This window comes from Phocoena phocoena, chromosome 9 (genome assembly GCF_963924675.1).
Source record: "Phocoena phocoena chromosome 9, mPhoPho1.1, whole genome shotgun sequence".
NCBI lineage: Eukaryota > Metazoa > Chordata > Mammalia > Artiodactyla > Phocoenidae > Phocoena > Phocoena phocoena.
The window spans coordinates 39,359,536-39,385,028 of NC_089227.1; the positions used below are offsets into that span (position 1 = coordinate 39,359,536).

Genomic DNA, 25,493 nt, shown 5'->3' on the forward strand with positions numbered 1-25,493 from the left:
TTTGGCATGAGCCAATGGATGAAATAGTGTCCAGAAATGAAACCTGTCCAAAGAAGAGTACAATTTGTAAAATTACACACACTCTCAGCCCAAGAGAGTAACGTGATCATTCTTTTCTTGATTCTGGGCTTTCTTTCCATTTGCTCCTGCTGCACTGTTTAAGAACAATATTTACAGAAAGCAATATTCTTCTGTACTGAGTAACTTATTGCTTATAACTGTTTGTTTGTTTCTTTATTCTTGTGGCAAGATTCCAAGGGTCTGGAAGTAAGGATTCTTCCATATTGGGAGAGGGATAGCAAAAATAGCAATAATAGGCTTAGCTCTAGCCTCACTGAGCCCGAAAGATCTCACTAAGTAGTACGTCAAGAATGGAGAATTGTTTCCCGAAAGTAAAAAGCACTTATGTCTATTGTTAATGTTACCACCAACTTTGCCAATGTTTGACCTTAAGAACTCAGAAAAATTACTTAACTATTCTGTGCTCATTTCTCTTGTTATAATCTCAAAATCAGGACACCTGCCTTTCAGAAATCTCAGGAATTCGGGGAAAAAGTATGAAATAGAAGCTAATGCTTCTAAGAAGGGCACCAGGCAAAATATTACTAACGTTATTGTAAGCATGGTCAATAGATGGTTGTGGACTTAAAAGTATTTGAAAACAATGTGACTTCCTTTCATCTGGATACAAAGTTGTGGATGTTCTTTAGGAAGGAACTATTGCTTCTCTAGGCATAACTGCTGAGTTTTTCTATTGGTTCTACTTGAGGAAAGAAAATTGTCTCCTGGTCTTAAGTTGCCAACTTGCATAAAGTTACCTGTTTTATTATAAACTGGTCTTAAAGCTCAGCAAGAAGGAGCCCCACCGCTGAGAGTCTGCCTCTGGCCACCCTTCCTCATTGGCCAAGAAGTTGAAAAGGACTAAGGGGAATTGCCCACTGAGAGGCTATACCTCTACTTCTGGAAGGTATACCAGTCACCCAGGGCCCATGAATTCCCTGCCCAGCCAACCTTGAGTCCACTCCCAGGGCCTGAGCAAGTTTATCCCAGGCCTAGTTTTCTGAAGGCAGAGCACACTGTTCCTGTCTAGGTCCAAGGAGGTGGCCAAGGGACAGCTGCTTGTGGGAGGATGAGGATGAAGCTTGGTTGTGCCCATATGTTTGGTGTGTGAGGCCCCCGTGGTGTGGAACAAGGTGGGGTTGAGGGATAGGGAGAGAGGCAGGAAGGGGGTGTGGAGGGGCCGGGGTCTGAAGACTGAAAACTGGCTGCATACCATCCTCTTTCAGCACTAATCCTAGAGATTTCCCCAAATTCTAGGTTTGGCCTGGCCTTCCAAGTTGTTATGTTTTTATAGTTTCAAGGAATAGGAGGAGAGAACATATTTATTTATCGTTTTGTTCGGCTGGTTTATAGTTTAAAAATTTAAACATATGGTGTGAGGGACTGTACTTGAATGCTTGTCCCAGGCCCTGTAATTTGGAGACGGTCCTAGAATGTACCATAGTGTTTACACTTTAGAACCTTTTATGTTTGTCCATGATTTACGGGCATAATTAAGAACTCTGCACTACAATGGGCTTTATTATAGACACGATTCATTTTTCTCTGCAAGTTTCTAGTCCTGTTAACTGATGTTATCCTTACTCTCCAAACCACATTTTTAATTTGCTGCAGAGTTTTTTGAATTCATTGTGATTTCAAGAAACTTTACGTGGAAATCAGTTAAAATAGCCCAGATAATTGGTTGAAAAGGACTTGTAGGGCATAGCATTTTTAGAAAATTCTTTGTGTTTTTTAGAAATGTTTTTATATGTATAATCTCAGAAAGATTATCATTGAAATCATTTTCTTGATTCTGTGGTTTTCCATACATATATATATACATATACACACACATATAGATATTCTCCTTATATTTATATTGTATATAAAATTATATATAACATGATGTTGAAGACGTGTAACTTTTCCTGAGAAGATGTGAACCAAACAAGAAAAAGATTTAAATAATACATTGAGAGCAAAAAAATAGGAACTCGGGCTGTGAGGTTTAATTGCATTATTTGTGGACCATATATAATATGAATTCCAGAGTCAGCTATGGTCTGACCCTCAAAAGCACAGATTCAGTCACTTCTAACCTAAAGAAGGATAGTCCATTCCTTAGCTCAATCTGCTATAATAAAATACCATCGTCAGTGGGAAAGCTGAAGTAACAGACATTTAACTTCCACAGTTCTGCAGGCTGGGAAGTCCAAGATCAAGGTTCCAGAAGATTCATTTCCTGGTGAGGCCTCTTTTCCTGGCTTTGCAGATGGCTACTTACTCACTGTGTCCTCATGCGGCAGAGAGAGGGCTCTGGTCTCTCTTCCTCTTCTTTTATGAGGACACTAATTCCACCATGGGGACCCTACCCTCATGACCTAGTCTTATTCTAATTACCTCTCAAAGCCCCCGCCCCCCTCCAAATACCATCACTTTTGGCATTAGGGCTTCACAATGAATTATGGGGGACACGATCATTCAGTCTATAACAGTCCAGTATCCTGTTTTAAAGGCACATAGGGCATCTCTTTTGGAAGTTGCCATAAAGCTTGCAAATGACTTGTGGAATATTTGTTTAATATTTGAGAAGCTGTTAATTTATGTTACTTTCTCCCCTGTAAATTATATTTCCGATTGCTAAAGTTGGACAACACCTTTGAATTCTAATTTCAATATTGCCAATAAGATACACTTCAGTTTCGCTTGAGTAGTTAAATAGTAAAGTTGTATCTTCTGGATGGATGTGGTCTAAAGAACTGTAGTTACTGTGTAACCAGGGAAGATGAAAAATTAACCTGTGTGTTTCAAAATATGTTTTACTGGCCACCAAATTGCTGCAATTAAGTTGACGCATCTGTATACGTCATCCATTGCCGTCAAGAAGTACGATCTCCAGATGTTTTGTTTTGTTGTCATTAGTTCTTTCATCCTTGCTGACAGAATATTAAATAACCTTTTTAGGAAATCTAATGTATTTATCACTGAATCATTAAGTTCTTTGTTCACTTATTGATGTTGAACAAGTAGCACATTAGAAAATACTTTATGTGATTTAAAGACAATGCAAAAAACGTTTCATAGTCCATTTACTCAGCATCTGTGATCCAGAGTTTGTCCTTTAAGAAGGCCTCTAGAACTCGTTATCGCTTAATTCAATATAGCATAAATGTTGTGAAAATAAAAGAAGCTTTGTAAGTGAAAAGGTAGCATGATTATGCCCTAATAAAGCCTGACATTAATTATGATATGGGAAATGGAAGGTCTATTAGGTATAATTATAATTACAGGAATGCAATTTCAACTGCTGAGTATTTAAGCTAAAAAATTGCAAAATATTATGTTAGTAGAGTAGAAATTTTATTCAGGAAAAGGGACAAATCTTGGATCAGAAGACACTGAGGAGATAAAAAAAATTGATATTTAGGGCCAATTTGGTGAACCAGTACAGTGCGATCATGATTATATGATATTAAGTTCTCAGCAGTCCAGTTGCATCTATTATTGTTGTTTTCCTCCTCTGCTTCTTTAGCCTAATAGTGCTGCATAAAGCAGGACACAGGTTTTTTGTTGGTTGGTTGGTTTGTCTTGAATCCAACCTGTTTCCTCTCTTTTGCCCCTATGGCCAAGTGACTATGTAAAACGCGTTGACTAAGCATTGTGCGCTTCATATGGATGCAATGCTCCATTTTCATAAAATCGTGGTTATTTTCCCATTTTCATGCTTGCATATGAGGTTTTGCAGATTCAAAATGCCCAATGAGGTAAATATTTTAGATACTCACAACAACATATTTTATTAGAATTGTATGTGTTCGTTGATTCGTCTTTTGTTTTTGTTTTGGATAGCTTCGGGTAGTATTTTTAGGAGGGTGGTGGGCACATGAAACTAAAGTTTGACTCAAGAAAATATCAGCACACAATGTTCATGTGCTTTGATTAGTAGGTATTTTCACTCTCAGAAAATTATCTTAAGGAAGGGGAGATGCAGGATGAATGTTTAGCGGGGGGAGGAATATTACAGAGGAATTGAATGGTAATGTAAGTTATGGCTGCCAATAACAGAAATACTATGCAGCCATTAGAAGTCAGGTTTCAAAAAATATTTAGTGAAATGAGACTATTGAGTAAAAAAAATTATAAGTTTAAAGCCCGACTTATGCAAAATAAGACTCAGGACATAAATACTGTGGTTATATATGCGTGGTGCTATTATAGGCAATATTTATTTTGTCTGTAAAGTGCTTTGTCCTTCAACAGTGCTTACGTACTGCTTTCCTATTCAGACAGAGTACGTATTATATTTTAAAGTATCAACCAATTTAGAATTGAAGAAAAAAAGTGTCCCAATTAATCACATCAGTCCTATAAGTGAAAAGAATGCTAAGTTAAAGATGACACAGTCTCATTCATTGCAAACCTGACTTTCTATTCGTTTGTTTCCAGGACTGCCTTAGAGAGGGAGGAGAATGAATATGCTACTTGGTGGGTTTCAGGTTCATCCCTGCACTGTTCTTGCAGTACCATCATTTAATGCTATTACGTTCCTTTGCATTTTGGGGTGTCTTAAAAATCTTAACCTAGGAGTTGATTGGAGGGGGTGATACATTAATAAGGTGTTTTTAACACTCAGCACCTATTCTATTACTTTAATTAGTTTAAAAGGTACTTCCCAGCCCTGTGGTGGAGCAGTTTAAGCTAGGAGCTGGGAAGGAAGAGGGGAAAGAGAACTTTCAGGGACAGAATAAGGTTTCTGAAATAAGAAGAAGGGGGAAAGCGTGTGCTTGGAGCTTCGGGAGAGGAGGAAGTAGTTGTAGAGGGTAAGGGAGAAAGCTGACGTCATGTTTTCTGAAGAAAAAGTTTCTGTACTTTTTAATTGTGTTTTTTAGGGCCATGAGTCCTGGTACTGATGAGGCCTTCTTTCAGTTTGGAGGCATGTCGCATTTATGTGGTAGTAAATGTTAGCATTATTTTCAATTGGGAAATTGACACAAACAGCTGTTTCATAGAATCATAAATCTTTAAACTCATGAAAGCGCTGGGGTATCACCTAATTCACATTCCTTCTTTACGCCCTATTATACAGATAAAATGTCCGAGGCTCATTCAAGTTAACTTACCGTCAGTTACAAAGGTGTTTTGTGAAACAGCCAAAACCAGAACAAAGGTTTTCTTATTCTTAGTTTAGCGCACAGTCCACAGCCTATCTTTCTATATAATTGTCCAAAATAAAGTACTTTAATCTACAATTTGTTAGACCCTTTTCTCTAATTCTTAGAATGAGTATTTGCCTATGTCTTTTCGGTACGCGGGCCTCTCACTGTTGTGGCCCCTCCCGCTGCGGAGCACAGGCTCTGGACGCACAGGCTCAGCGGCCGTGGCTCACAGACCCAGCCGCTCCGCGGCATGTGGGATCTTCCTGAACCGGGGCACGAGCCCGCATCCCCTGCATCGGCAGGCGGACTCTCAACCACTGTGCCACCAGGGAAGCCCTGCCTATGTCTTTTAAAAGCTCTATGTGACCCAGGGCAAAGAAAGCATTTGCATTAAAACTTAAGGTGTGCTTTTCCTAATTTGGGGGTATTTATTTCACATTAGACAGTCCCCAGATTTTATTCTGTTAGGTGCTCACTGTTGTAAGGCAGGAAAATATAAAACTTCAAATGATATTTCAGATTAAAATGTGTTCTATTTCCTTTTTAAAAATACACCATAAACATTATCAAACATTGAGATTGTCAGAGAAGTAACTTTTCCTAATAGTTCTTCTGGAAAAGGCTGAACAATTATTAGAAGGAAAAGTATCAAATTGATGGCCTAGCCAGCTCGAAAATTCTTTGATTGATTATATAAACTTTGAGTTTGTCTGAGCCTTCTTTCTTATTGGACTTCACTCTCTGTTAAAACACTTGATAGCTTGATGGCTTAAAATTTAACTATAAGAGTCATTTTCAAACTTTTGTCAGCTGAAGCTATTTTTCAGCAGAAAGCTTATGAAGGACTGCAGTATCTAAAACAGATACAGGACCTCCCTGGCCGTCCAGTGGTTGGAACTCCACACTTCCACTGCAGAGGGCGAGGGTTCGATCCCTGGTTGGGGAACTAAGATCCCACATACTGTGTGGGATGGCCAAAAAATTAAAAAACAAAACAAACAAAAGAACATATAAGGAAAGCTTACATTTGGAAAAATAAGACGGGCCTTTTCTATCTTTCATTTTTAAATCCTAGCAACCCTTTCCAAGTTTCCATATACTTCATCACCTTAGGACTTTGATGAAGGCCAATAGACAAACCTTCAAATTTAGAGAGTAATTATCTGTACTTAGCATGTAGAAAAATAATTTGTAGGCAGAGAAATGATAAAATAGATGCACAATACTTAGCTCATGTTAAGTATGTTAAAACTAGGAATACGTTTAACTTTCATCTGTGAGAGCTGACAAATATATCTGGTACTCACATAGGGCCAAGCTGGCAATGTAGTCGTAACAGTTAAATAGTTTTGCGTTTCTGAAGTGGTGAGAGAAGATTTTTATGTTGTCAATGTTATTCTGTGTTTTGCTGTGTTGATGGGTACTCATCTTAAATAGCAGAGAAGATAGTGAAGTAATTCCTAATGCTGCTCTTAGTGAGCGTTGCTTGGGATTCCCCTTGCAGAATTTAGAATATGGTTTGAAGGTTAAAGTTATAGGATGAAATCAGTAGATAATAGAGCAAGAAAAACGTACTTGTTTTCTGCAGCCACATGGAAATATGAGTAAATAGTGCTTTATGTGTTTGGAGATGATTTGTCAGGGCCTCAATCAACTGGCTCAACTTGCACAAAATTACAAAAAAACAAAAACCAAAAAACACCAAAATTCAGAAGGCAAGATGTACTCAGTAGTTTATTTCTAAACTGTTACTACTATGATTGTTACTACTACTCCTGTAGTAATAGCTCAGAGATTCTGTCATCAGGATATATTATTTTTTAATGATTTCTTATTATTTACTTTTTAAGAGGGGATATATATTTTAGGGAAACTAACCTCATATATTTTATAATAAATGTTCTTATATGTCTTCTGAACAATTGAGTTATACATAAGTAAACAACCAGAAATATTGTTCAAGAAATACAAGGAATGCAGTGATGACAAAAGGAAACTGTTGAAAAATGCTCATTAAAGGTAGATGGAACAGAGAAAAGAGAAGTAAAGGCTACTGATATTTATTTTGAACTTCCAGGCTTGCCATAAACTAGCTTCTTCATTTCTGAAATGGAAGGCCCCATGACTGATAATTATGACTTTAATTTTTAAAAATATGAAATAAAAACATTTAGAAATATTAAGCTTTACTTCATCACTTGTACTTACATATCTTTGAACCGCCTTAAAAACTAATTCTTAAAAGAATACTGAAATTTTTAAAGCCAAAAAAAGAGAATGTTATTTAAGAATTAATAATTGAATGTACGTTGACTCTTCAGTGGTCTTTCTCTGTTCCATGTTTTCTCTGGATGATAGATTATAGGATTCCTTATCATCTCCCCTCCTGGCTGTGTCAAGTATTTTAATTTTAGTTTAACTTTAGTTTAAAGTTAAATATGGTAGTAACTTGATTTATTCTCTATCATTTTATTAGCCAGATATTAGAAATTGGAAGATAAATATTAAATTATAACGCCATAGTAGAAAATCTTGCACACATTTGAAACCAAAGACCATGCATTTTTCATGTTTCTCCTCATTCCTTCTTCTATAGGCATAGCAAAGATCCTATGAGAAATCAGTTAGAGATATATTCAGGGATTGTTGACTGCAGCCATTTCCCAATATGGCTTCAGGTCACTGGAAGAGAAAAGTATTTTCTTCCCTCTGGAGTCAAGGACCAAGTTACAGATGGCTGATAAAACCCATTATATGTTTTAACAGTGTTTGGTATTGGACTGACTCTTTACAACTCATTCCCATAATTGCTCATAAATAGTTTTCTTCCCTCCTAAAAACTCTGGATATTTTTAAGCATTACCATCTTTAGTAATTTCCAGCGCAGTGATGATTATGGTTCCATGAACTTTGGCTTTTTGTACCTGCTGTTTAACACTCCCACAGGCCAAGCCTTGGCCCTACTCCATTACTAAGCATCATTTGCTTATTGGCCACAGTTTCTCCTAAAACATGGCAGCTGATTTTTTGCCCTCCTAACTTTGAAACCATTGCTCCAAAATTTTCAAGTGGAGAATCACTTGGGAATTTAAAGGAATGAGCTATTGATCCTTCAGAAAAAATTAACATCTTACCTGTTTCTCTAGAATCCAAATATAATTTTCTTTTTCTCAGTGCGTGATTTGTGGACTAGTAGATCACTTAATCTCTGATATTTAGGTGCTTAAATTATGACAAGTGACGGCGATGCTTCCTAATTGATTTTGTTATTATAATAGAGCTCACACTTTGACTTTGCTTTTTATTGCTTAGCAGATCTCATATGAGTTTTCCTCATTCAGTTCTGGGTTAAAATAGCAAATCTCCCCAAACAGTACTTTGGTCCACTATATCAGTTTTTCTAAGAAATACTTCAGTATGCTCTAAATCTACAGTTACAGTAAGTGGCACTGGCTAGTGATTTGATTTGAGAATTGAGACTATGGTCTGGATTTACTCTTTATGCATTAACACAGGTCAAATGGACAGGGACTGTATTTTAAGTCAGTAATGGAAGGCTGAAGGCTGTCTTAAACCAATCATATCAGTTTTACCCATGACTGATTGATCCCTAGGGGCAGAGCCCTGTAAGCATTTCTCTTCCATGAATGGACTCTTATAGAGCCTGGAGTTTCATTCATAAAATGGAGACTGAAAGGACACACACACACACACACACACACACACACACACACACACACACACTCTTTACTCTCTGGAATGTCCATTTATACAGAGCTGAAGGGTATAGTGTTCCATCAGCTGCTGCTTTTGCCAGTTGACTGGAAGTAATGATTAATGCTCATTGGTCCTGCCTGCATGTAACCTGACACTATTTATGGCCTTGCAGTGTTCCTAATGTATAGTGAATGAGAAGGCAACATTCTCAAATCAGAAACATAAACAGGAACTGGTGGGTCTGAATTCCATTCAAATATGTCATTTCAGCCACACAGTGTTTGTCTAACTGGGATTTTACAGGCAGGAAAGGGGGAAGGGAGGGATAATCTGCTTGTGAGTTGAACTAGCATGAAAAAAGGGAATTAGAATGGGGAGGGGGGTGTACTTTTTTAGTGTAGGATTTTTAGTTTCTTTTTAAAGAAAACAACCAGGATGCTTAGGCCCAGAACTGCTTATTGCGAGTGGGTGAGATGAACATACAACTGTTTTCATATGTGCAACTAAGATTTGCAATTAAATGAGACAGTTTAAGGATGCGCATTTGGATTTCTCCCTCTGTGTGTGTGTTTCATAAACGTGAACAAGAGAGGGAAGATAAATATTTATTTTTTACAAGTATATATCTGAGTGTATATGTTTTAGGTTTAGAATATTGTTATAGAATATTTTACACTTAAAGGATCTCTATACTTAAGTGACTTAACTATTTAATAGTTTAAAGGGAGACTTTTTATTTCATAAAATATTTTTACCTAACGTAGGCATAACTTAATTGAAATCTTTTCAAGGAATTTTTTTCAGATTAAATAGATTATGGATTTTATCATGTGTGTACATGTGTGTAAATTTTCTATTTAATTGCTTCTAATACAGTCTTGAAAATTTTACAAAGATAGCTATTCAAAAACACATGTGAAAAACAAAGCAAGGCAAAACTGAAAGAATGACACGCATATATCATTATGATTTATTTACTATTCTCTTAAGTTTAGAAAAGTATCTTTGAACATTCCATTCTGCTAACCCTTCTTTGCAGTGTGTGGGCCCTCACAGTTCACTGTTTTCATCCACATGTTTTTGTTATTCTTAGCATTAAAAAATAAAACCACCCACTTGGTATGACACTGAAACATTATACTGAATCCTGGACCTGTTACCTATTTACTACTAATGTCATTTTGAGCATGTTTTGTTACCTCTTTTGTCCTCAGTTTCCTCATTCATGGAAAGGAGAAAATAATTCCTATACCTTTTGTGTTTTTGTGAGGATTAAATATGACTATGTTTGTAAAATTGCTAATATAGTGTTAGGGGTCTAGGCAATTAGAATAAGGATTTCTGTTGATATGATTTTATCTTAACTTCTAGAGATTTCCTCAGACTGTTGCTAGCTCTTGAATGAGGTGCCACTATTGTAATATTTATAAATACACTTCAGTGCTAAAGGATAAGACAAAATAAGAGAGATATTCTTATGTTAAAACAATCATATTGGGGCTTCCCTGGCGGCGCAGTGGTTGAGAGTCCGCCTGCCGATGCAGGGCACACGGGTTCGTGCCCCGGTCCGGGAAGATCCCACATGCCGCGGAGCGGCTGGGCCCGTGAGCCGTGGCCGCTGAGCCCGCGCGTCCCGGAGCCTGTTTTCCGCAACGGGAGAGGCCCCAACAGTGAGAGGCCCACGTACCGCAAAAAAACAAAACAAACAGAAAACAATCATATTGTGCATAGCCAGCAAGATAGTGTACAATTATGCTGTTTCTGACGTAGTGAAACAGTCATACTGAGCTTACTGCTAGTGTTATTCATGTTTAAAGCAAGGAGACTAAATCATCTGAATATTGAGGTGATCCAAGGAAAAATGAGTGAGAGGACAAAGCAATTCATGATGTATTTGTTTCAAATTGTGTAGGTTCCAGAAAGGGAACAATTCAGTATTGAAGCTCATCATGAAAAATTCCCCCACTTCAAAATTTTTTTTGTGGCCCGCTTTGGCAACTAATGGCATCTTTTCTCATATATATTTTTAAACTTCCGTTAATTGTCAGAGTGCAATAATATCTAATAAGTAGTCAAAGTTAAAATTGTGCTTATTTTGTGCAATTGTGTTTCCTATCATTGCAACTTTATTTTCAACTCTAACTTACTGAAACCTCCACAGGCTTGTAAAACTTGTAAAACTGTGAGCCAACTAGATCATAATAAGCTAATCCTCTTTGAATGTGGTGGTTATTTGCGTAGGATACTGTCCCCTGCAAAAAAAAAAAAAAGCCAAAAAACCCAGATGCTTACAAGAGAAGTTTGTGGTTTCTTAGGTAAAATTCTATGCTGTTGTTTTAGGTTATATAGCCTTTAAGTTTTAAAAGCATCTGAATGCAGATAACTGTGTTACTTTTTTTTTCTTTTTTAAGGTTTTGCAAGCACTATTCTAGGCATACAAAGACTGACATAGTTCTCTTTCTGTCCTCAAAGTCTGTCAACAGTAGATTCAGTACATCTGATCTGTGGCAAAAGAAATATCTCTGCAGATTTTACATTATTCATATTCACAGTTTACTAAAAATCCTAATGACAAAGCTCCCATCTAAGTGTGAATGAAGTACTACCAAATGCATCACTCTCTTAAGATTTCAGCCACCTCCAACTTTTCTGCCTTCTTTACATGTTTCAGTGACTAAGTTGTTATATTTATATAGAGCTTTTGTGACTGACAACAGATAGATCTTATAAAACTTGACTTAAAGCCTTCACACTTGAATTCAGACATATTAATACTGGGCCTTATTTTTTAGAGTTAATTACTTTCAGGTTTGTTCTATAAATAGCTTGTATGGGTGTAAAAAAAAATCCTCATGTTAGCATCCTTTTTAGAACACTTTATAAAATATATTTTCTTGATTAGTTACACGAAATCTCTTCATGTGGCAAGTAGAAATGCAGAGTACAAGGATGCTACACTAGTATGTATGTGAAGACCTGTGCATTTAAATACATCTTTATGAAGCTCATTTATTTATGCACTCTGGAAAACCTTTGGATTTTAAACATTAAACTGAATTTGCCAGGAAATGAGAAGAAACAAAAAACTTAAGTTTAAGAAAGACAAAACTTAGGCAAGATCTGTCATAATGCTCTTCTTTCTTGAATGAGATTGATACCATTAGTTCTTGGTACAGCTCAGTATTTGTTTAGATGATAAATAAATGTCTTTGAAAACTTGTTTAAACTTCTGTGTTTACATTGAAATACACACACACACACACACAAGCACATTTTTCACCAAGTACCTGTTAATTTCAGATGTATGTTGACACACACATTTTGGCCCTGGAGTTTTAATTTCCGCCATCATCATTATACCATAAACAAGTTTAGGTGGACTTGATCTTGTTACATCACCTCCTCAAGGAGTTAGTTAAGTGTGTAGTCAATCCATCTCTGCAGTGTACACTCACATGAAAGCAAAATCACATTAAAATACAACATCGAACTTATTTCTATTTTACTGGGATTTCTCATTTACTCTCAGAGATTTGAATGCTTAATTAAGTTATCACACTGATTGTTTCTCCAGGAATTTAACTAGAAGCATCAAATGAAAGAAAGGTGTTTTTTCCCCCTTATTTAGAGTTTACAATCTGAAGTGTTTTCAGCTTCGTACACTATTTGATAACAAAGAATTTCAACAAATCATAGGGATGTCCCATACAACTGTGGCAAATAGTTTCTCTCTGATCCGGCCTGTTATAGCTCCTAGAAACTTTAGGCAAACCATGCCCTGAAGAAGAAACTTCATCCTGTATATGGGGCAACGCATATGCAAATCGGAAAAGTGCCTAGCAACTTCAAAACTGCACTTTGTGGGCAGACCTTTGGTAAAGCTTCCCAAATCAGTATTATGTTTCCCAATACAGTTTTAAAATGCAAGTCAAGAAACAGCTTTTTAGTTTCATACTTGCTTATCTTAATTTAAAGGAAATTTTAACTGCGTTACTAAAGGTGAAGACTAATCAAATCAGGTAGTTTAGTGTGTTAGTTTACTTCTTCTTAACTTCCGCCACAGTGACTATGACTAGCGCATTAAAATGACAACAGTGCTTTGCTGCTTTGAATTTTTGCAGCATATTAGATCAGCTTTCATCACCATGAACTCATCTGTGACAAATTATAGGCAGTTTAGTTTCTGCAAGCTGATTTGGCCCCGTCCTAAGGTCATGCTGAAGAGCTCTTTGATCCATAAGTTTCCAAATAATAAAAAACAATCCTTTACCCTAAATTAAATATACATAATTCAATTTACAGATTGAATTTAAAACTTTTTAGACTAAAGCCATTTAGCATCAAATATCAGGGAGTAATACTGTAAAAAGAAGCTCAAAAGAGGTACCTCCAAATATTTTGAAAATATAATGGAGCTTCTCACTTAAACCTTATAAATTCATAATGAATTTAAAATCAATATATTTTAAATATCATAGGTTAATAGATTTATGAAGAATGTTACTGAATAAGTACACGAATAAGCAATGTTAACCATCTCAATAGATACATGATTTAAGAATGGCAAATTAAGTTACAAAAATAATTTTGATATGTAATTATTTCTAGTTTTAAGTACGGTGATTCACACAGTTTAAATACTTGTGAGGTTCACTTAAAAGTGGATTCTGTTAATAATAAGTACCTTATATTGAATCCTGAGTGTTAGCAGAAAGTGGGCAGAATGTTGCCCGTGGCTTACTCCATATGGTCTTCCAGAAACCCTTTGAAGGAAATCACTGTTATTCCCATTTTACAGATGTGGAGGTTGAGAGTTAAGAGGTGTTAAATAACTAACAAAATGTTATACTCCCATAAAATATCAGAACTGAGATTCAAAACCAGGTCTCTTAGATGACAAGGTGAATGTTTGTAATCACTGCTGTACTAATGTAATGATCCTAAGATTATAATTATGGATGCATATTAAGACAGTGTAAATATGCTCTCATCTTAACGTTTGTGAATAGGATAAACTGCAGCTTATTGTTGTCACTGAATTATGTAAGTTTTATTTCATGGATAAACATAAACGAATACGTATGAAATGCCTCCATTCCCTGCTACAAAACATTTCCCTTTGAAGTCGCCACTTAGCTAGTTTGGATCTGAGTTGAGCATTTAGCAAAAGTTAAAATGTAATGCCAAACTTCATTGGTTGGATTTTTTATTAGATAAGGTAGAAATGAAAGCAGCAGGCAATTTAATTAGCAGTAATTTTTCTGGGCAAGTCATTACTTTGATGAACTTCAGAGCAACGTTTATGGCTCCTAATTAACCATGTTAGTCATTTGATTGAATAATCACTTTGGAAATGTTTCTACAATTTGATTAGAGTCTGACCCACTCTGATGGTCATAAATTAACTGATATCGCTTTAGGATAACATGACTTTAGTTACTTTAGGGGAATAAGCTTCTCTTAGCCATATTTTTTTCAGGCTTCTCTGGACCATACAGAGGGTACCGATTTTAAAGATAGACTGGACTTAAACGATGCTGGCCAAGTGTCTCAATTTCAAGAGCTAGATGTTAATTTTATTTACTCTGGGGTGTAATCAACAGTATTAAGAACTAGCATAATCACAAATATATTCTCGTGTATGCATTTTTTTCTAAATTGCTGTTCAGTGCTTTTTTGTTTGGAACTTAGGCCACAAGTTGAGCCTTTGGAAACGTACTGGAGGCTGCGGCATTAGCCATATTTTATGTCATTGATTTATGATGAATTTTAAATCAGTATACTTTAAATGTCATAGAATAATAAGTAGAATTTATGAATAATATTACAGAGTAAGTACAACAGAAACCAATAAATCAGCTAGTTCAATAGACACGAGTATTAGTGAAATTATCCATCGAAGCCTATCTTTGATGTCAAATGTCTAGTTTTCCAGGATTATGATTATTTCATATGATGTTAGGGCACTTTTATAAGCCGACCCTTCAACTTTGAATAGTGGGTTTCTCAGAAACGCTCGCATTTTCTTTCTTCCGCTTTTTCTCCCCCTTTGGGGAGGAAACTACATTTAGTCACGCTAAATATATAATAGAGTTTAACCTATACATTTCCTAGCTGCCTCCAGAGCCAGCCAGCTGTTTTTACAGCCACACTCCAGCTGGGCAGCAGTCAGTAAAAGTATTTTGTGGCAGGGTGTCAACATTGGTACAACAAAATGCTTGCCTCTAAGCAGCTGCGGAGCTGATGGCAGAGTCATTAACACTCTCCTTTCCAGGCCCAGCTGCCTGAGGGAACTTACGCCTTGGTAATAAATCAAAATAACATGAAAAATTAATTTGAAGTACCTTTGGTTAAGGAGTTGGGATAAAATGCATTGCTAATCATTTGTTAACCCAGAAGATCAACTCCACTGCAACCCTATTGTAAGCACTGATATCAGAAAGCACGGTTTAACCCTGTAGGGTCAGAATTACATACTACATAATACTTTATATAAAGAAGGCGCAATGTAATAAAGTGTTTGAAAATGAGTTTTACACTATTTTCGGCTTGTAAGCTATCGATTGCCATGTACTTTTCAACGTTACTGCTATTAGGGATCGCCATTAAGCTATTTTTGACTAAAACCACATAAGATAAGCTTTTTTCTGTGAAATAATATCTCATATTTTGGTTGATATTTATCACTAGAAAAAATTTTAGAACATCAGGTAGACTTTAAAAATGGAACATTCCAGACCAAGAAAGAATGACATCTGGGCTAAACAGTGCTCATTATCTATTACAGCATGAAAGTCTGTAGATGGATAGTTAAAGAGAGATAAGGGCCTTTGGATTCCCATTCATTTAAATGTTATTACTTGTTCAGAAGTTAAGTACTTACTACAAGTGGTGGAAAGGAAGATATATTCTTATATTAAATAGCACACTTGTCATATATATTTTATACATTTATTTTTGTACATGTTGTTTTAAAAACTTAAGTAATACATACAGAAGGTAGAATCAACTTAATCACATGTGTATATATTCCTGTGGAACCTATATATGTTATATGTAGGGTTGGGCCCAGGTTTTTGGTACCTAAAACTTATAAAATTTGGGGAACCCTCTGAAAGAAAAGGAAAAGGAAATGACATATACAAAATTAGGCATAGGATTTCAGTAGGGCTCTTGCAAGTAGAGGGTCTTGAGGTTGAAACTACACTCTCTTCACCATGAATAGACCTCTGGGTATGTGAGTGAACTTCTATATTCAGAGTTAAATAACTAGGGACGATAACAGACTCAGATAACATCTCACCCAACCCTTTGTTTTATATAAACTTAGACACAAAATGGCTTATCTAAAGTCATGTAGCTTTATTAGTAGTAAACGAAGGACTTGAATTTTAATCTTTTGTCTCCTAATCTATATATCTTTCCTTTTCTCCATATCTAAAGCTACTAAACACATTAGATACACAACCATCACTATGACTCAAGTTTAACCATTAACCAAGTTGATTTTCTCAGGGATGAGTTAACTTGGTCACACAGGCAAGGCCTCACTCTTAAGGTAACAATGGTGTTTGCTAAAAAGTTGTTGGATTTCTCTTTTATAGCCTCACTGGATTTGAATCTGACCTGTGGGCTTAACAAAATGAAAAACCAGTCTTGTTTCTATCTGAAGAAAAAAGAGCAGTCACCTTACTAGGCTGGAGTAATTTTAAGAGATATAACAATTTCGTCTTCTCATAATAATCTCTAGCCAGTGTTCATGAAATAAACTATGAATGAGTCCTTTATTGATCTTTGCTTTGGATGACATTGAGTATACAAAGTTATTCCATACATGTCCTGAAATATTTTTTAAGTCATGACACTGTTTGAGGACACAGTCACATTTATGCAGGGTTGCCGGTAAAGCCACCTTTACTTTATTAAGGTTGGGGTGGGTAAAACTTTGAATTCACCTGCCTGTTCAGGAGAATCGGTATCCACCATGATATGCTTCTCATCCTTAAGTTTCTTGTGTGGGCCCTGCCTGAAACATTAACTATGTGTTGACAAGTTCCCCTCAAGAGACTCGTGTCAGTTTCTGTTACTTTTCCTTTCTGCACTCTGTCCACTGATAACAGCACATTTTCAGCTCCAGACATCTTTGACCACTGTTGTTTCCTCTTGCAGAAGTGCCTAGCTGCCACTCCATTTATATGAGGCAAGAAGGCTTCCTGGCTCATCCCAGCAGAACAGAAGTTAAGTTTTCCACTACTGAAATTCTTGTAAATACCTGTCAACATAATTGGACATCCTAAGGATGCTGTCAGATTATCACTATATTACATGGGGAAAATCACTTATGTCCACTAAAGCATTATTTTTAAACTTTTCTTTTTAAAGTAAAAGGAAGATTTTTCAGGTCATGATCTCTTATATTTGGTTGTTAACATGAGTCATGTGCATATAAACAGCTGAAAAGTGGACTTCTCTGTTCTTTTTTGCCAGCAACTACATCCTTTTGAAAGAGAACGTGTGCTTTTATAAGATCACCTTACCTTACTGCTTTCTACTGAAATGTATCTTTTAGGAATTTTCAGTTTTGCTTTAGAGACCTAAGTCATTGTTTTGAAATAAAGCACCGTTGATTTAAATACAGTCACCTTTAAATATCCTAGATTTTACATTTTGGGACAAGTCATTGTTAAGAATGGACTTTCACAGAAGAGACTTAGAAAAGGAGTTTTCTGTTGTGGATGTGTTATGGTAACCGTGGGGGGAAAGTTTTGTTCTAATGGGCATGATACCTGCAAAGTAATGAATGAAAATGATCTTATCTGGATAGACTCCCCTTTAAAGTATTTCCAGAATTACGTGCATGGTCCTTGATGTCAACACTATGTATCTTCAGTGAATGACTTAGATCCATCCTTCTAGGTTGAGTCCAGCATTGGTTGTTTTGTTTAAATAACATTAATAGAAGTAAATCCCCATGTTTAAAGGGTAGTATTATGAGATGGTAAATCCAGAAAATGTGAGGCCCAGAATTTTGCACAAATGCAATATAATTATTGTTGCTATTTTTAATATTATGTACCTACCACAGAGACCAATACTTTTGAGAAATAAAACTGTGACTAAACTATGGGAAATTTCTTCCTGGTGATGAAAGATAACAGCAATTAAATGAAGGTGCCACAGTCAAAGATATTTGGGGGAGAAAATGATTGTGAAAAGCTGTCAATTTATTTTGCATTTTTCCTATGGACTTAGTTATGTTACAGCAAAAAAGGAAAGTTTTTTTTAACTGCCTTGGCTATTGAAGATGAAAACATGAGAAAGTTAACCTAGCTAAATATTTCTCCAAAGAAGTAAGGGGGTAAACCGTACCTGTTTCAGTTCATCAGGGTCATAATGCAAGGTACATGGCAGTAATTCACTCTGATTTCCCTCTCATCTGGTTGAATAACAAAACTTGGAAGAAAATGGAAAAGGAAATGATACATTATACATCCCAGGTTTGCCAGTGTTTACGTAAACTCTATGCTTTGGTTAGTAATAATATAAATTGCTAACTCTCATGTATTACCATGTGCTAGGCAGTGTTCTAAAGTTGCATATATTAAATCACGTAATCCTCACAACAACCCTATAAGGTAGATGCTTTGTTATCATTCCCATTTTATAGATGAGGAGACTGAGGCACAGAGGTTAAATAATGTGTCCAAGGTCACGGAGTGGAAAAGTAGAAGAGTCCTTTTCTACCTCCGTTTTTGCGTTAATGGTTATATTTTGATTTATTTGTGAGTGTTGTTTCTGTCATGAGTAAATGTATTTCATTTCCCCCCACAGGCTGCATGTTTGAAAAGGGCCCCAGGCAGTTTTATGATGACACCTGTGTTGTCCCAGAGAAATTCGATGGTAGGTTTTTCATTGTGTATCAAGTTTTGATTTCTGTAAGAGGGCGAGGAGAGATCACCTTCGCCTCTCCTGAAAACAGTCAACATCGCTACTTAACGATCTTTATGCCCATCACTTACGATGCACTCAAGTCTCGCTAAACTTTGCCTCTTATAAATTCCCTTTCCTTTGCCCATTAAGAAGCTTTCTTCTTTTGTCCTATGAGAGATCCCATTTTTAGAGTTAGACAGAGTGTCATTCTTGCTGGGCTTTATGTAGAATAAGGGGGCCCTTTCCATTGCCTGGCTGAGGACATGCAGCTTGTTGCTTGAGATTTATTGAGAGCTGATCCCGTAATTAACAAAGCAGAGGAGAAAGCATGCTACTGTGGATGCATGGATGACTAATGCAGGCTCTTGCCTTTTATTGTTCACGAAAAGATGCATTATGGAACACAGGAACAATACAGCTGCCCATTTAGTTAGTGATTGTGAGTCCTCCTTTTTTGTTTTTCCCCTGGGAAGATGTTCATTACTAATGTGACATTACTTTGTAATTGCTTCAGATGGAGTTAGGAAAGCATCACTCTTTTTTTTTTTTTTTTTTTTTTTTTTTTTTTTTTTTGCCGTACGCGGGCCTCTCACTGTTGTGGCCTCTCCCGTTGCGGAGCACAGGCTCCGGACACGCAGGCTCAGCGGCCATGGCTCACGGGCTCAGCCGCTCTGTGGCATGTGGGATCTTCCTGGACCGGGGCCCGAACCCGTGTCCCCTGCATCGGCAGGTGGACTCTCAACCACTGCGCCACCAGGGAAGCCCTGCATCACTCTTTTAATATCACTTGCTGTGGCAATGAAAATGAAAATATCACCCCACACACACACGTTAGAAAGGGGTGTCAAGTTAGAATCTTCTTTTCTTGACAAGGGTGGCAGCAGTCAGCATCTACCCAGAGGCTTGGGTAAAAAGTGAACAGTTGATTGACTTAGTGGTTCTTCAGAGTGGTCTCCATATTTCCTGCTTTGATTGTTTAACAGGAAACAAGCAGGGGCCCTCTGATTAGCTGATTGCACAAACTTTAGGGATCATGGCTGTAATGGCCTGGTAGCTCTCAGGAGTTTTTAATTGTCATTATTTAAACAGCAAAGTGTATGTGCAGATTGCTTCTCAGTCTCTAATTAGTTGCTTGAAGTCTACTGTGTTCCCCAGGCTTTCGCTACAGGTAGACGTTTCAGAAGGGGTGATATAAGTCTTGGGAAGATCTGTTTCCTTAGCCTCCCTTTACATTGCTAAATTCATGCCAAGGTCACAGGGTTAAACTCCAATAGGGATCACTTTTTCAGCCTTACTCTATAATAGATGTTACTTTTAACCTTAGAGTTTCAGAGGTGTGATCTGTGTTGTTTTCTTTGGCATCATTCGCAGAGCATCAAAATCCTTAAAGTCCAGCTTTTTCTCTTGAGATAAAGCATAAAGTCTACTTTTTGGCATGACCTTCGTCAGTTTCTTTCATGCTTAGTGAGCTTAAGAAATCGCGATAATTAGTATGGGCACGTAAGGAAGGAAAATAGCTCAAAACTCTAAACAGGATTATGATATAATCTAACAGGGCAAAGTCTAAGTCACTTACATGTTTGGGGAAGCTAACTGTCTTGATTATATTTTCCCTTTGGCTTTGAAATACTCCTCAATTTTATACTAAGAAAATATTTTTGGGAAGATAGTATTGGGCTTACATTTTATAAGGAATAGAGACCAAGAAGAAAGAAGAACAAAGGGTTATTTTTTCGTTGTACAAGGCCAGTATGGTCAGTCACATTTATAGGCAGAAGAAATCTAAAGGTTAGAAAATCTGAATCTGACAGTGTTTCACTCTATCTGCATAATTGCTCAGTTACCCCCCTGAAAATTTCTAAATCTCAGAAGGAAAAACGGAGATAAATAAACCTGTCATTGAAATCAGTATGAAGAGACACTTCTATATTTTATAGCTTAGACCAAAACAACATAATGATTTTTAGCAGCTGTTGAGTGAATAATTTTGTTTTGGTTTAGGTTTTTCTTTTGCGGTACGCGGGCCTCTCACTGTTGTGGCCTCTCCCGTCGCGGAGCACAGGCACAGGCTCCGGACGCGCAGGCTCAGCGGCCATGGCTCACGGGCCCAGCCGCTCCGCGGCATGTGGGATCCTCCCGGACCGGGGATGAACCCGTGTCCCCTGCATCGGCAGGCGGACTCTCAACCACTGCGCCACCAGGGAAGCCCTGGTTTAGGTTTTTTAAGTGTTCTTTCTGTAATTATTTTAAGAGGTGTATTTCTGTCTCTTGACCAAAGGAAATTTTTAAAAAGCTCATGATTTGGTCTGGTTTATAATTCACACTTAATGTCAGAAAATCGGCTCAAATATATTCTGTCTGAATTGTTTCTTTAGTGCAGGAGAGAAATTCATGCATTAATAGTGATATGCTTGTAGGGCCCTAGACATTCAATCCCCAATGTGACTAATTCCACATATATTTGAGACAATTTGCTGGAGATAGAAGTAAATAATCAGTAGTCATGAAACTGAGTTGTGTTTTTTTTTTTTTTGGTTTGTTTGTTTTTTGGTAAAAACAAAATATCTGGCCAGATATTCCAAAGAATTGGAAACTAACACCTCTGCTGCTGTAATCTATTTAATAGAGTTTTTTACACTTTGTATGAATAACAAATAAATGTAGCACAAACAAACCTTTCTTGTTTAAAAATATAGATAACAGAAAACTCTGGTGTATTCTTTTTTGTGTGTGTATAAACATTATAAAATTGGACTTTTAGAAAAAGAATAGCAAGCTAAACTCAAATAAGTGCAATACAAACAAGAGACAAGGAAAAATGAGAGAATTTTCATTTGCTGCCAGTTGAGAAAGCAGAGTGCCAGCGAAGGTGTGGAAGGAAGATGGTATACCGGTAATCCAGTATGCCCTGAATTACCCATGACATTGTCCTAGTTTTTACTTAACTCACAGAGTCTAAGATGCTATTAACTTTGCTTTGAAGTATTTGCATTAAAATTTTCACTAGTTTGTCATGTGCAGATCAATGAGGTATTTATAAATTGCAGGATTTAATTTGTGCAAATAAAATGCACAGAGCTTAAAATTGATTACTCCCTCTGCGTTGTTACTTAGAGCAATAAGTAATAGCATTAACAATGAAGGCAAGAAGTATGATCGGATACTACAGTTTTTAAAATAGTGTCTAAAAAAAAAAAGTTATGCAGCATTTTTATAAGTAAATGACCTCCATGGATTTATTCTGGCCTTTGTGCATTTACAGTGACCTTTATATATACAGCTGTGTGTAAATTTGTAGATTCCTGGGTTATATTCACCCTTTTACCTATTTTAAATCCCTATTTAATGGTAACAGTATATTTCATAGACACCCTTAAATTGGTTGTGGTGTAACCATTTTAGTGATTGGTTTAATATAAATTTTATGTAAATATCATGGCTAATCATAGAAACTTAAAATGTTTTTAATTTAGGAGATATAAAGCAAGAGCCAGGAATGTATCGGGAAGGACCCACGTACCAGCGGCGGGGATCACTTCAGCTCTGGCAGTTTTTGGTAGCACTTCTGGACGACCCTTCCAATTCCCATTTCATTGCCTGGACTGGGAGAGGCATGGAATTTAAATTGATTGAGCCTGAAGAGGTGAGTTTAGTAGATTCTACTTAGGAAGATCAGATATGTTCTAATATAAGGAAACATAGACTTGATTAATATGCCAAAGAAGTATTTTTTAATTTTAAAACTATAGGGAAACATTGTGAATTAAAAGGTGAGCCAAAAAAAAAGCAGGAATGTATTTAAAATAAGACATGAATATGTTGCAGGCTTTTTCCAGCTGCATACCATCCTACAGGAATCGAAGGAAATCAACTGGATTATTAGCATAATCCTTTATTCAAGAGAGCAGGGCTTGGGAAGTCTCTAAAGGTGCGTCTAAGTTGGCCACGTTTGATGGTCTTTGAGGAAGAGAGATGTCTATCAAAGTTCAACTAGTTTTGGGTATGGAGGAATTGTTCTTGAGAATTAGCAGTTATTATTTGGACAGTCTTGATTTTTGTCAAGAGGGTTAGAGAGGAACATTTAGAGAACAAAGTCATGTGTTAAGAGGGTGTAGGGGAGACTTAGCTGTGGGCAATAAAGGCACACAAGGGCCACAGTGGGAAATTCTTACTCCTTAAGTGTTTCTTAGGAGACACAGACCTGTACAACCATTGTTTCCCTTTGATTATTGGTGACATCTGTTTTGAATCAGCTGGGCTGTGTACGCTCCTTTGGAAGGTAGGAATAAAGTTTAAAATGTCACCATACCTAAGAAGACTCTGGATAGAGAGAATACAGGTAAATGGAACACCTTTCATTCTGTTCAGCTGTCTTACTTCCTCCAACCCTCCCCCATGCACATACCAATGGAGTGTTCTCCTGAAAAACCTCTCAGTTCAATTTTTATTCTGCCCAGGACTAACTTTAGGCTTAAGCCTACTTTTTTTTTTTTTCTTTTCTTTTTTTGGTTGCGGCCCATGGGATCTTTGTTGAGGCAGGCAGGATCTTTTCATTACGGGATGGTCTCTTCGTTGCTGTGCTCGGGTTTCTCTCTAGTTGTGGCATGCAGGATTTCTCTTTCTCGTTGAGGTGCGTGAGCTCAATAGTTGTGGCACACGGGCTTAGTTGCCCCACGGCATGTGGGATCTTAGTTCCCCAACCAGGGATCAGACCCGTGTCCCCTTCATTGGCAGGCAGATTCCTTACCACTGGACCACTGGGGAAGTCCCAAGCCTACTATTATTATTACAACATAACCTACCGAATAGCATTTTGGACCTCAAAAGAACGGTGACTTTTATATGAAATGTTTGTGTCTTATTAAAGATGCTTTTTCTGCTGCTGTTAAAATTGACTTCAGTTTACGTTAGCTGAGAAAGCAATGGAAGACTTTTAGCTAACATGCCCATGACTGATCATATTGGCTGTAGGATCTAAACACCTCAGAAAAGTCGAAAAATTCAGAGAGAGATATCCAGCTATTTTTTAAGTCAAAGTGATTAGTTTCACGTAGACTAGACATCTACAACCTAGACTAGGCTAATGGGCCTATACATCTTGCATTTTCTGCTCTATGAGACCATGTATTTAATCATAATCAGATAACGTGTCCTAATTTGATTTCCAGAAGATAAGGTGACATTACTTATTAAGATTTAAGAGATTATCTGATTCGAATATGTATTAAATAAAGTATGAAATCAGGGGAGATGGTTAGTACAATTAAGTGTACTCCGGGTTACATCCATACCCTGGTAGCATTTGAGGGCTCAAGTTAAATCAGAAATTCAATTGAGTATAGGCTAAATGTTTGGGTGTTTGAAGTTTGTATTGCATCTAAAACTTAATTTGGCTGTCAAAAGAAATTCATTTTTTATGTAGGTGTACTTAAATGATATAAGTGAAAGAACCGCAAAAATGTGAAGCACTAAAAATTGAGACTAGAAACACTTAACGTAAAGTAATTTGAAAGCCCTTTAACATGATGGGAATGTGTGCTCTTCACCTCGTGAAAGATGTTAATAATCTCTGCAAGCGTTGGTTCATGCTAGAACTGAGGACATTCAACAGGGATTTATATCAATTACTTCCGTCCATCTGTGGTTAAAATAAGTGAGCAGAAACAGAATTTTTATTTTTGCCATCTATCTGTTAAGATGGGGGAATTGACTGAATTATGTCTGTGATTATTGATCCACTCAGAAGTGTAAAAATACTTAGGCACACGTGATTAAGTTCTTTATATAGCAATTGTTGATTTTTAAGCTGATCATGTTTGAACAAGTAGAATAGGAGACTTGACCAGGGGACCATTAAGTTACATCAAATTGTGAATTTCTGTGATTTTTTTTTTTTTAATGCCGGGAAGGAATACAATTATTTCTGTTCCATACAACAAACCAACATTTAGACACCTTTTCTGTATCAGACTCAGAAAGTAAAAAAGGACAGGGGAATTCAGAGTCAGCCTAACTCCCCGGCAATTGTGCAATAAGCGCTCAATGTCTCCTAAGGCCCTTTGTTCAAAATGAAACATTCCATTTCTGATTGCTGCATTGCTCACTGCTACAATTGCTTCCATCAGGCAATGACTGTGCTGCTTATGTTTAAGTTTCTTCTTTGGAAAATGTTTGTGAAATTTCTTTAGTCTCTGTGGCCCACGGTCACCCTCTTCTTTCAACTACACAGCAGTTAATTGAGGGTCTGTGACAGCACAGCTCATGAAAGGTGGCTCTGAAGCCATCCTTGTTGGAATTACTCATGAGTTCCGCTTTTTGTATTTCCTCTTGCAGTTTAAAATGATACTGAGTGAGACTGCAGTCTTGTGGCTGATTATCTGCTCAGTGTGTTTGGATAACTTTAGCAAGCACATAATCTTTAACATCTCTTTTTGAGATATTCGAGATAAGGAGATGTTATTTTTTAATTAATCATGGGTTCTGGGGAATTGTTCCAGGGAACAGTTATTGACATAGTGAAGCATCTGTAGGAGGCAGAGTAGAAGTCTTCTGCTAATATGCAAGCTTGTTGAGCTGGAAGAGTTATCGAGAAGTCTGATAGCCAGGCCCTGATTGTGGTTTCGAGGTTTACTGTTGCATATTCAAGCG

General features: G+C 36.9%; 1 protein-coding gene across 8 annotated transcripts in view; it reads left to right on the forward strand.

Annotated features, from left to right (window-relative positions):
* ETV1 (ETS variant transcription factor 1) overlaps window positions 1-25,493 on the forward strand; it is a 91,747-nt gene that overhangs the window by 58,372 nt on the left and 7,882 nt on the right. For 7 of the 8 annotated variants that reach the window (XM_065883356.1, XM_065883358.1, XM_065883357.1 and 4 more), the window contains 4 exons: window positions 17,085-17,152; window position 17,897; window positions 18,747-18,815; window positions 22,319-22,488. In XM_065883356.1, coding sequence (XP_065739428.1) covers window positions 17,085-17,152; window position 17,897; window positions 18,747-18,815; window positions 22,319-22,488 — 308 coding nt within the window. The remainder of the gene's footprint in view (window positions 1-17,084; window positions 17,153-17,896; window positions 17,898-18,746; window positions 18,816-22,318; window positions 22,489-25,493) is intronic. The other variant, XM_065883362.1, reaches the window with a different exon arrangement.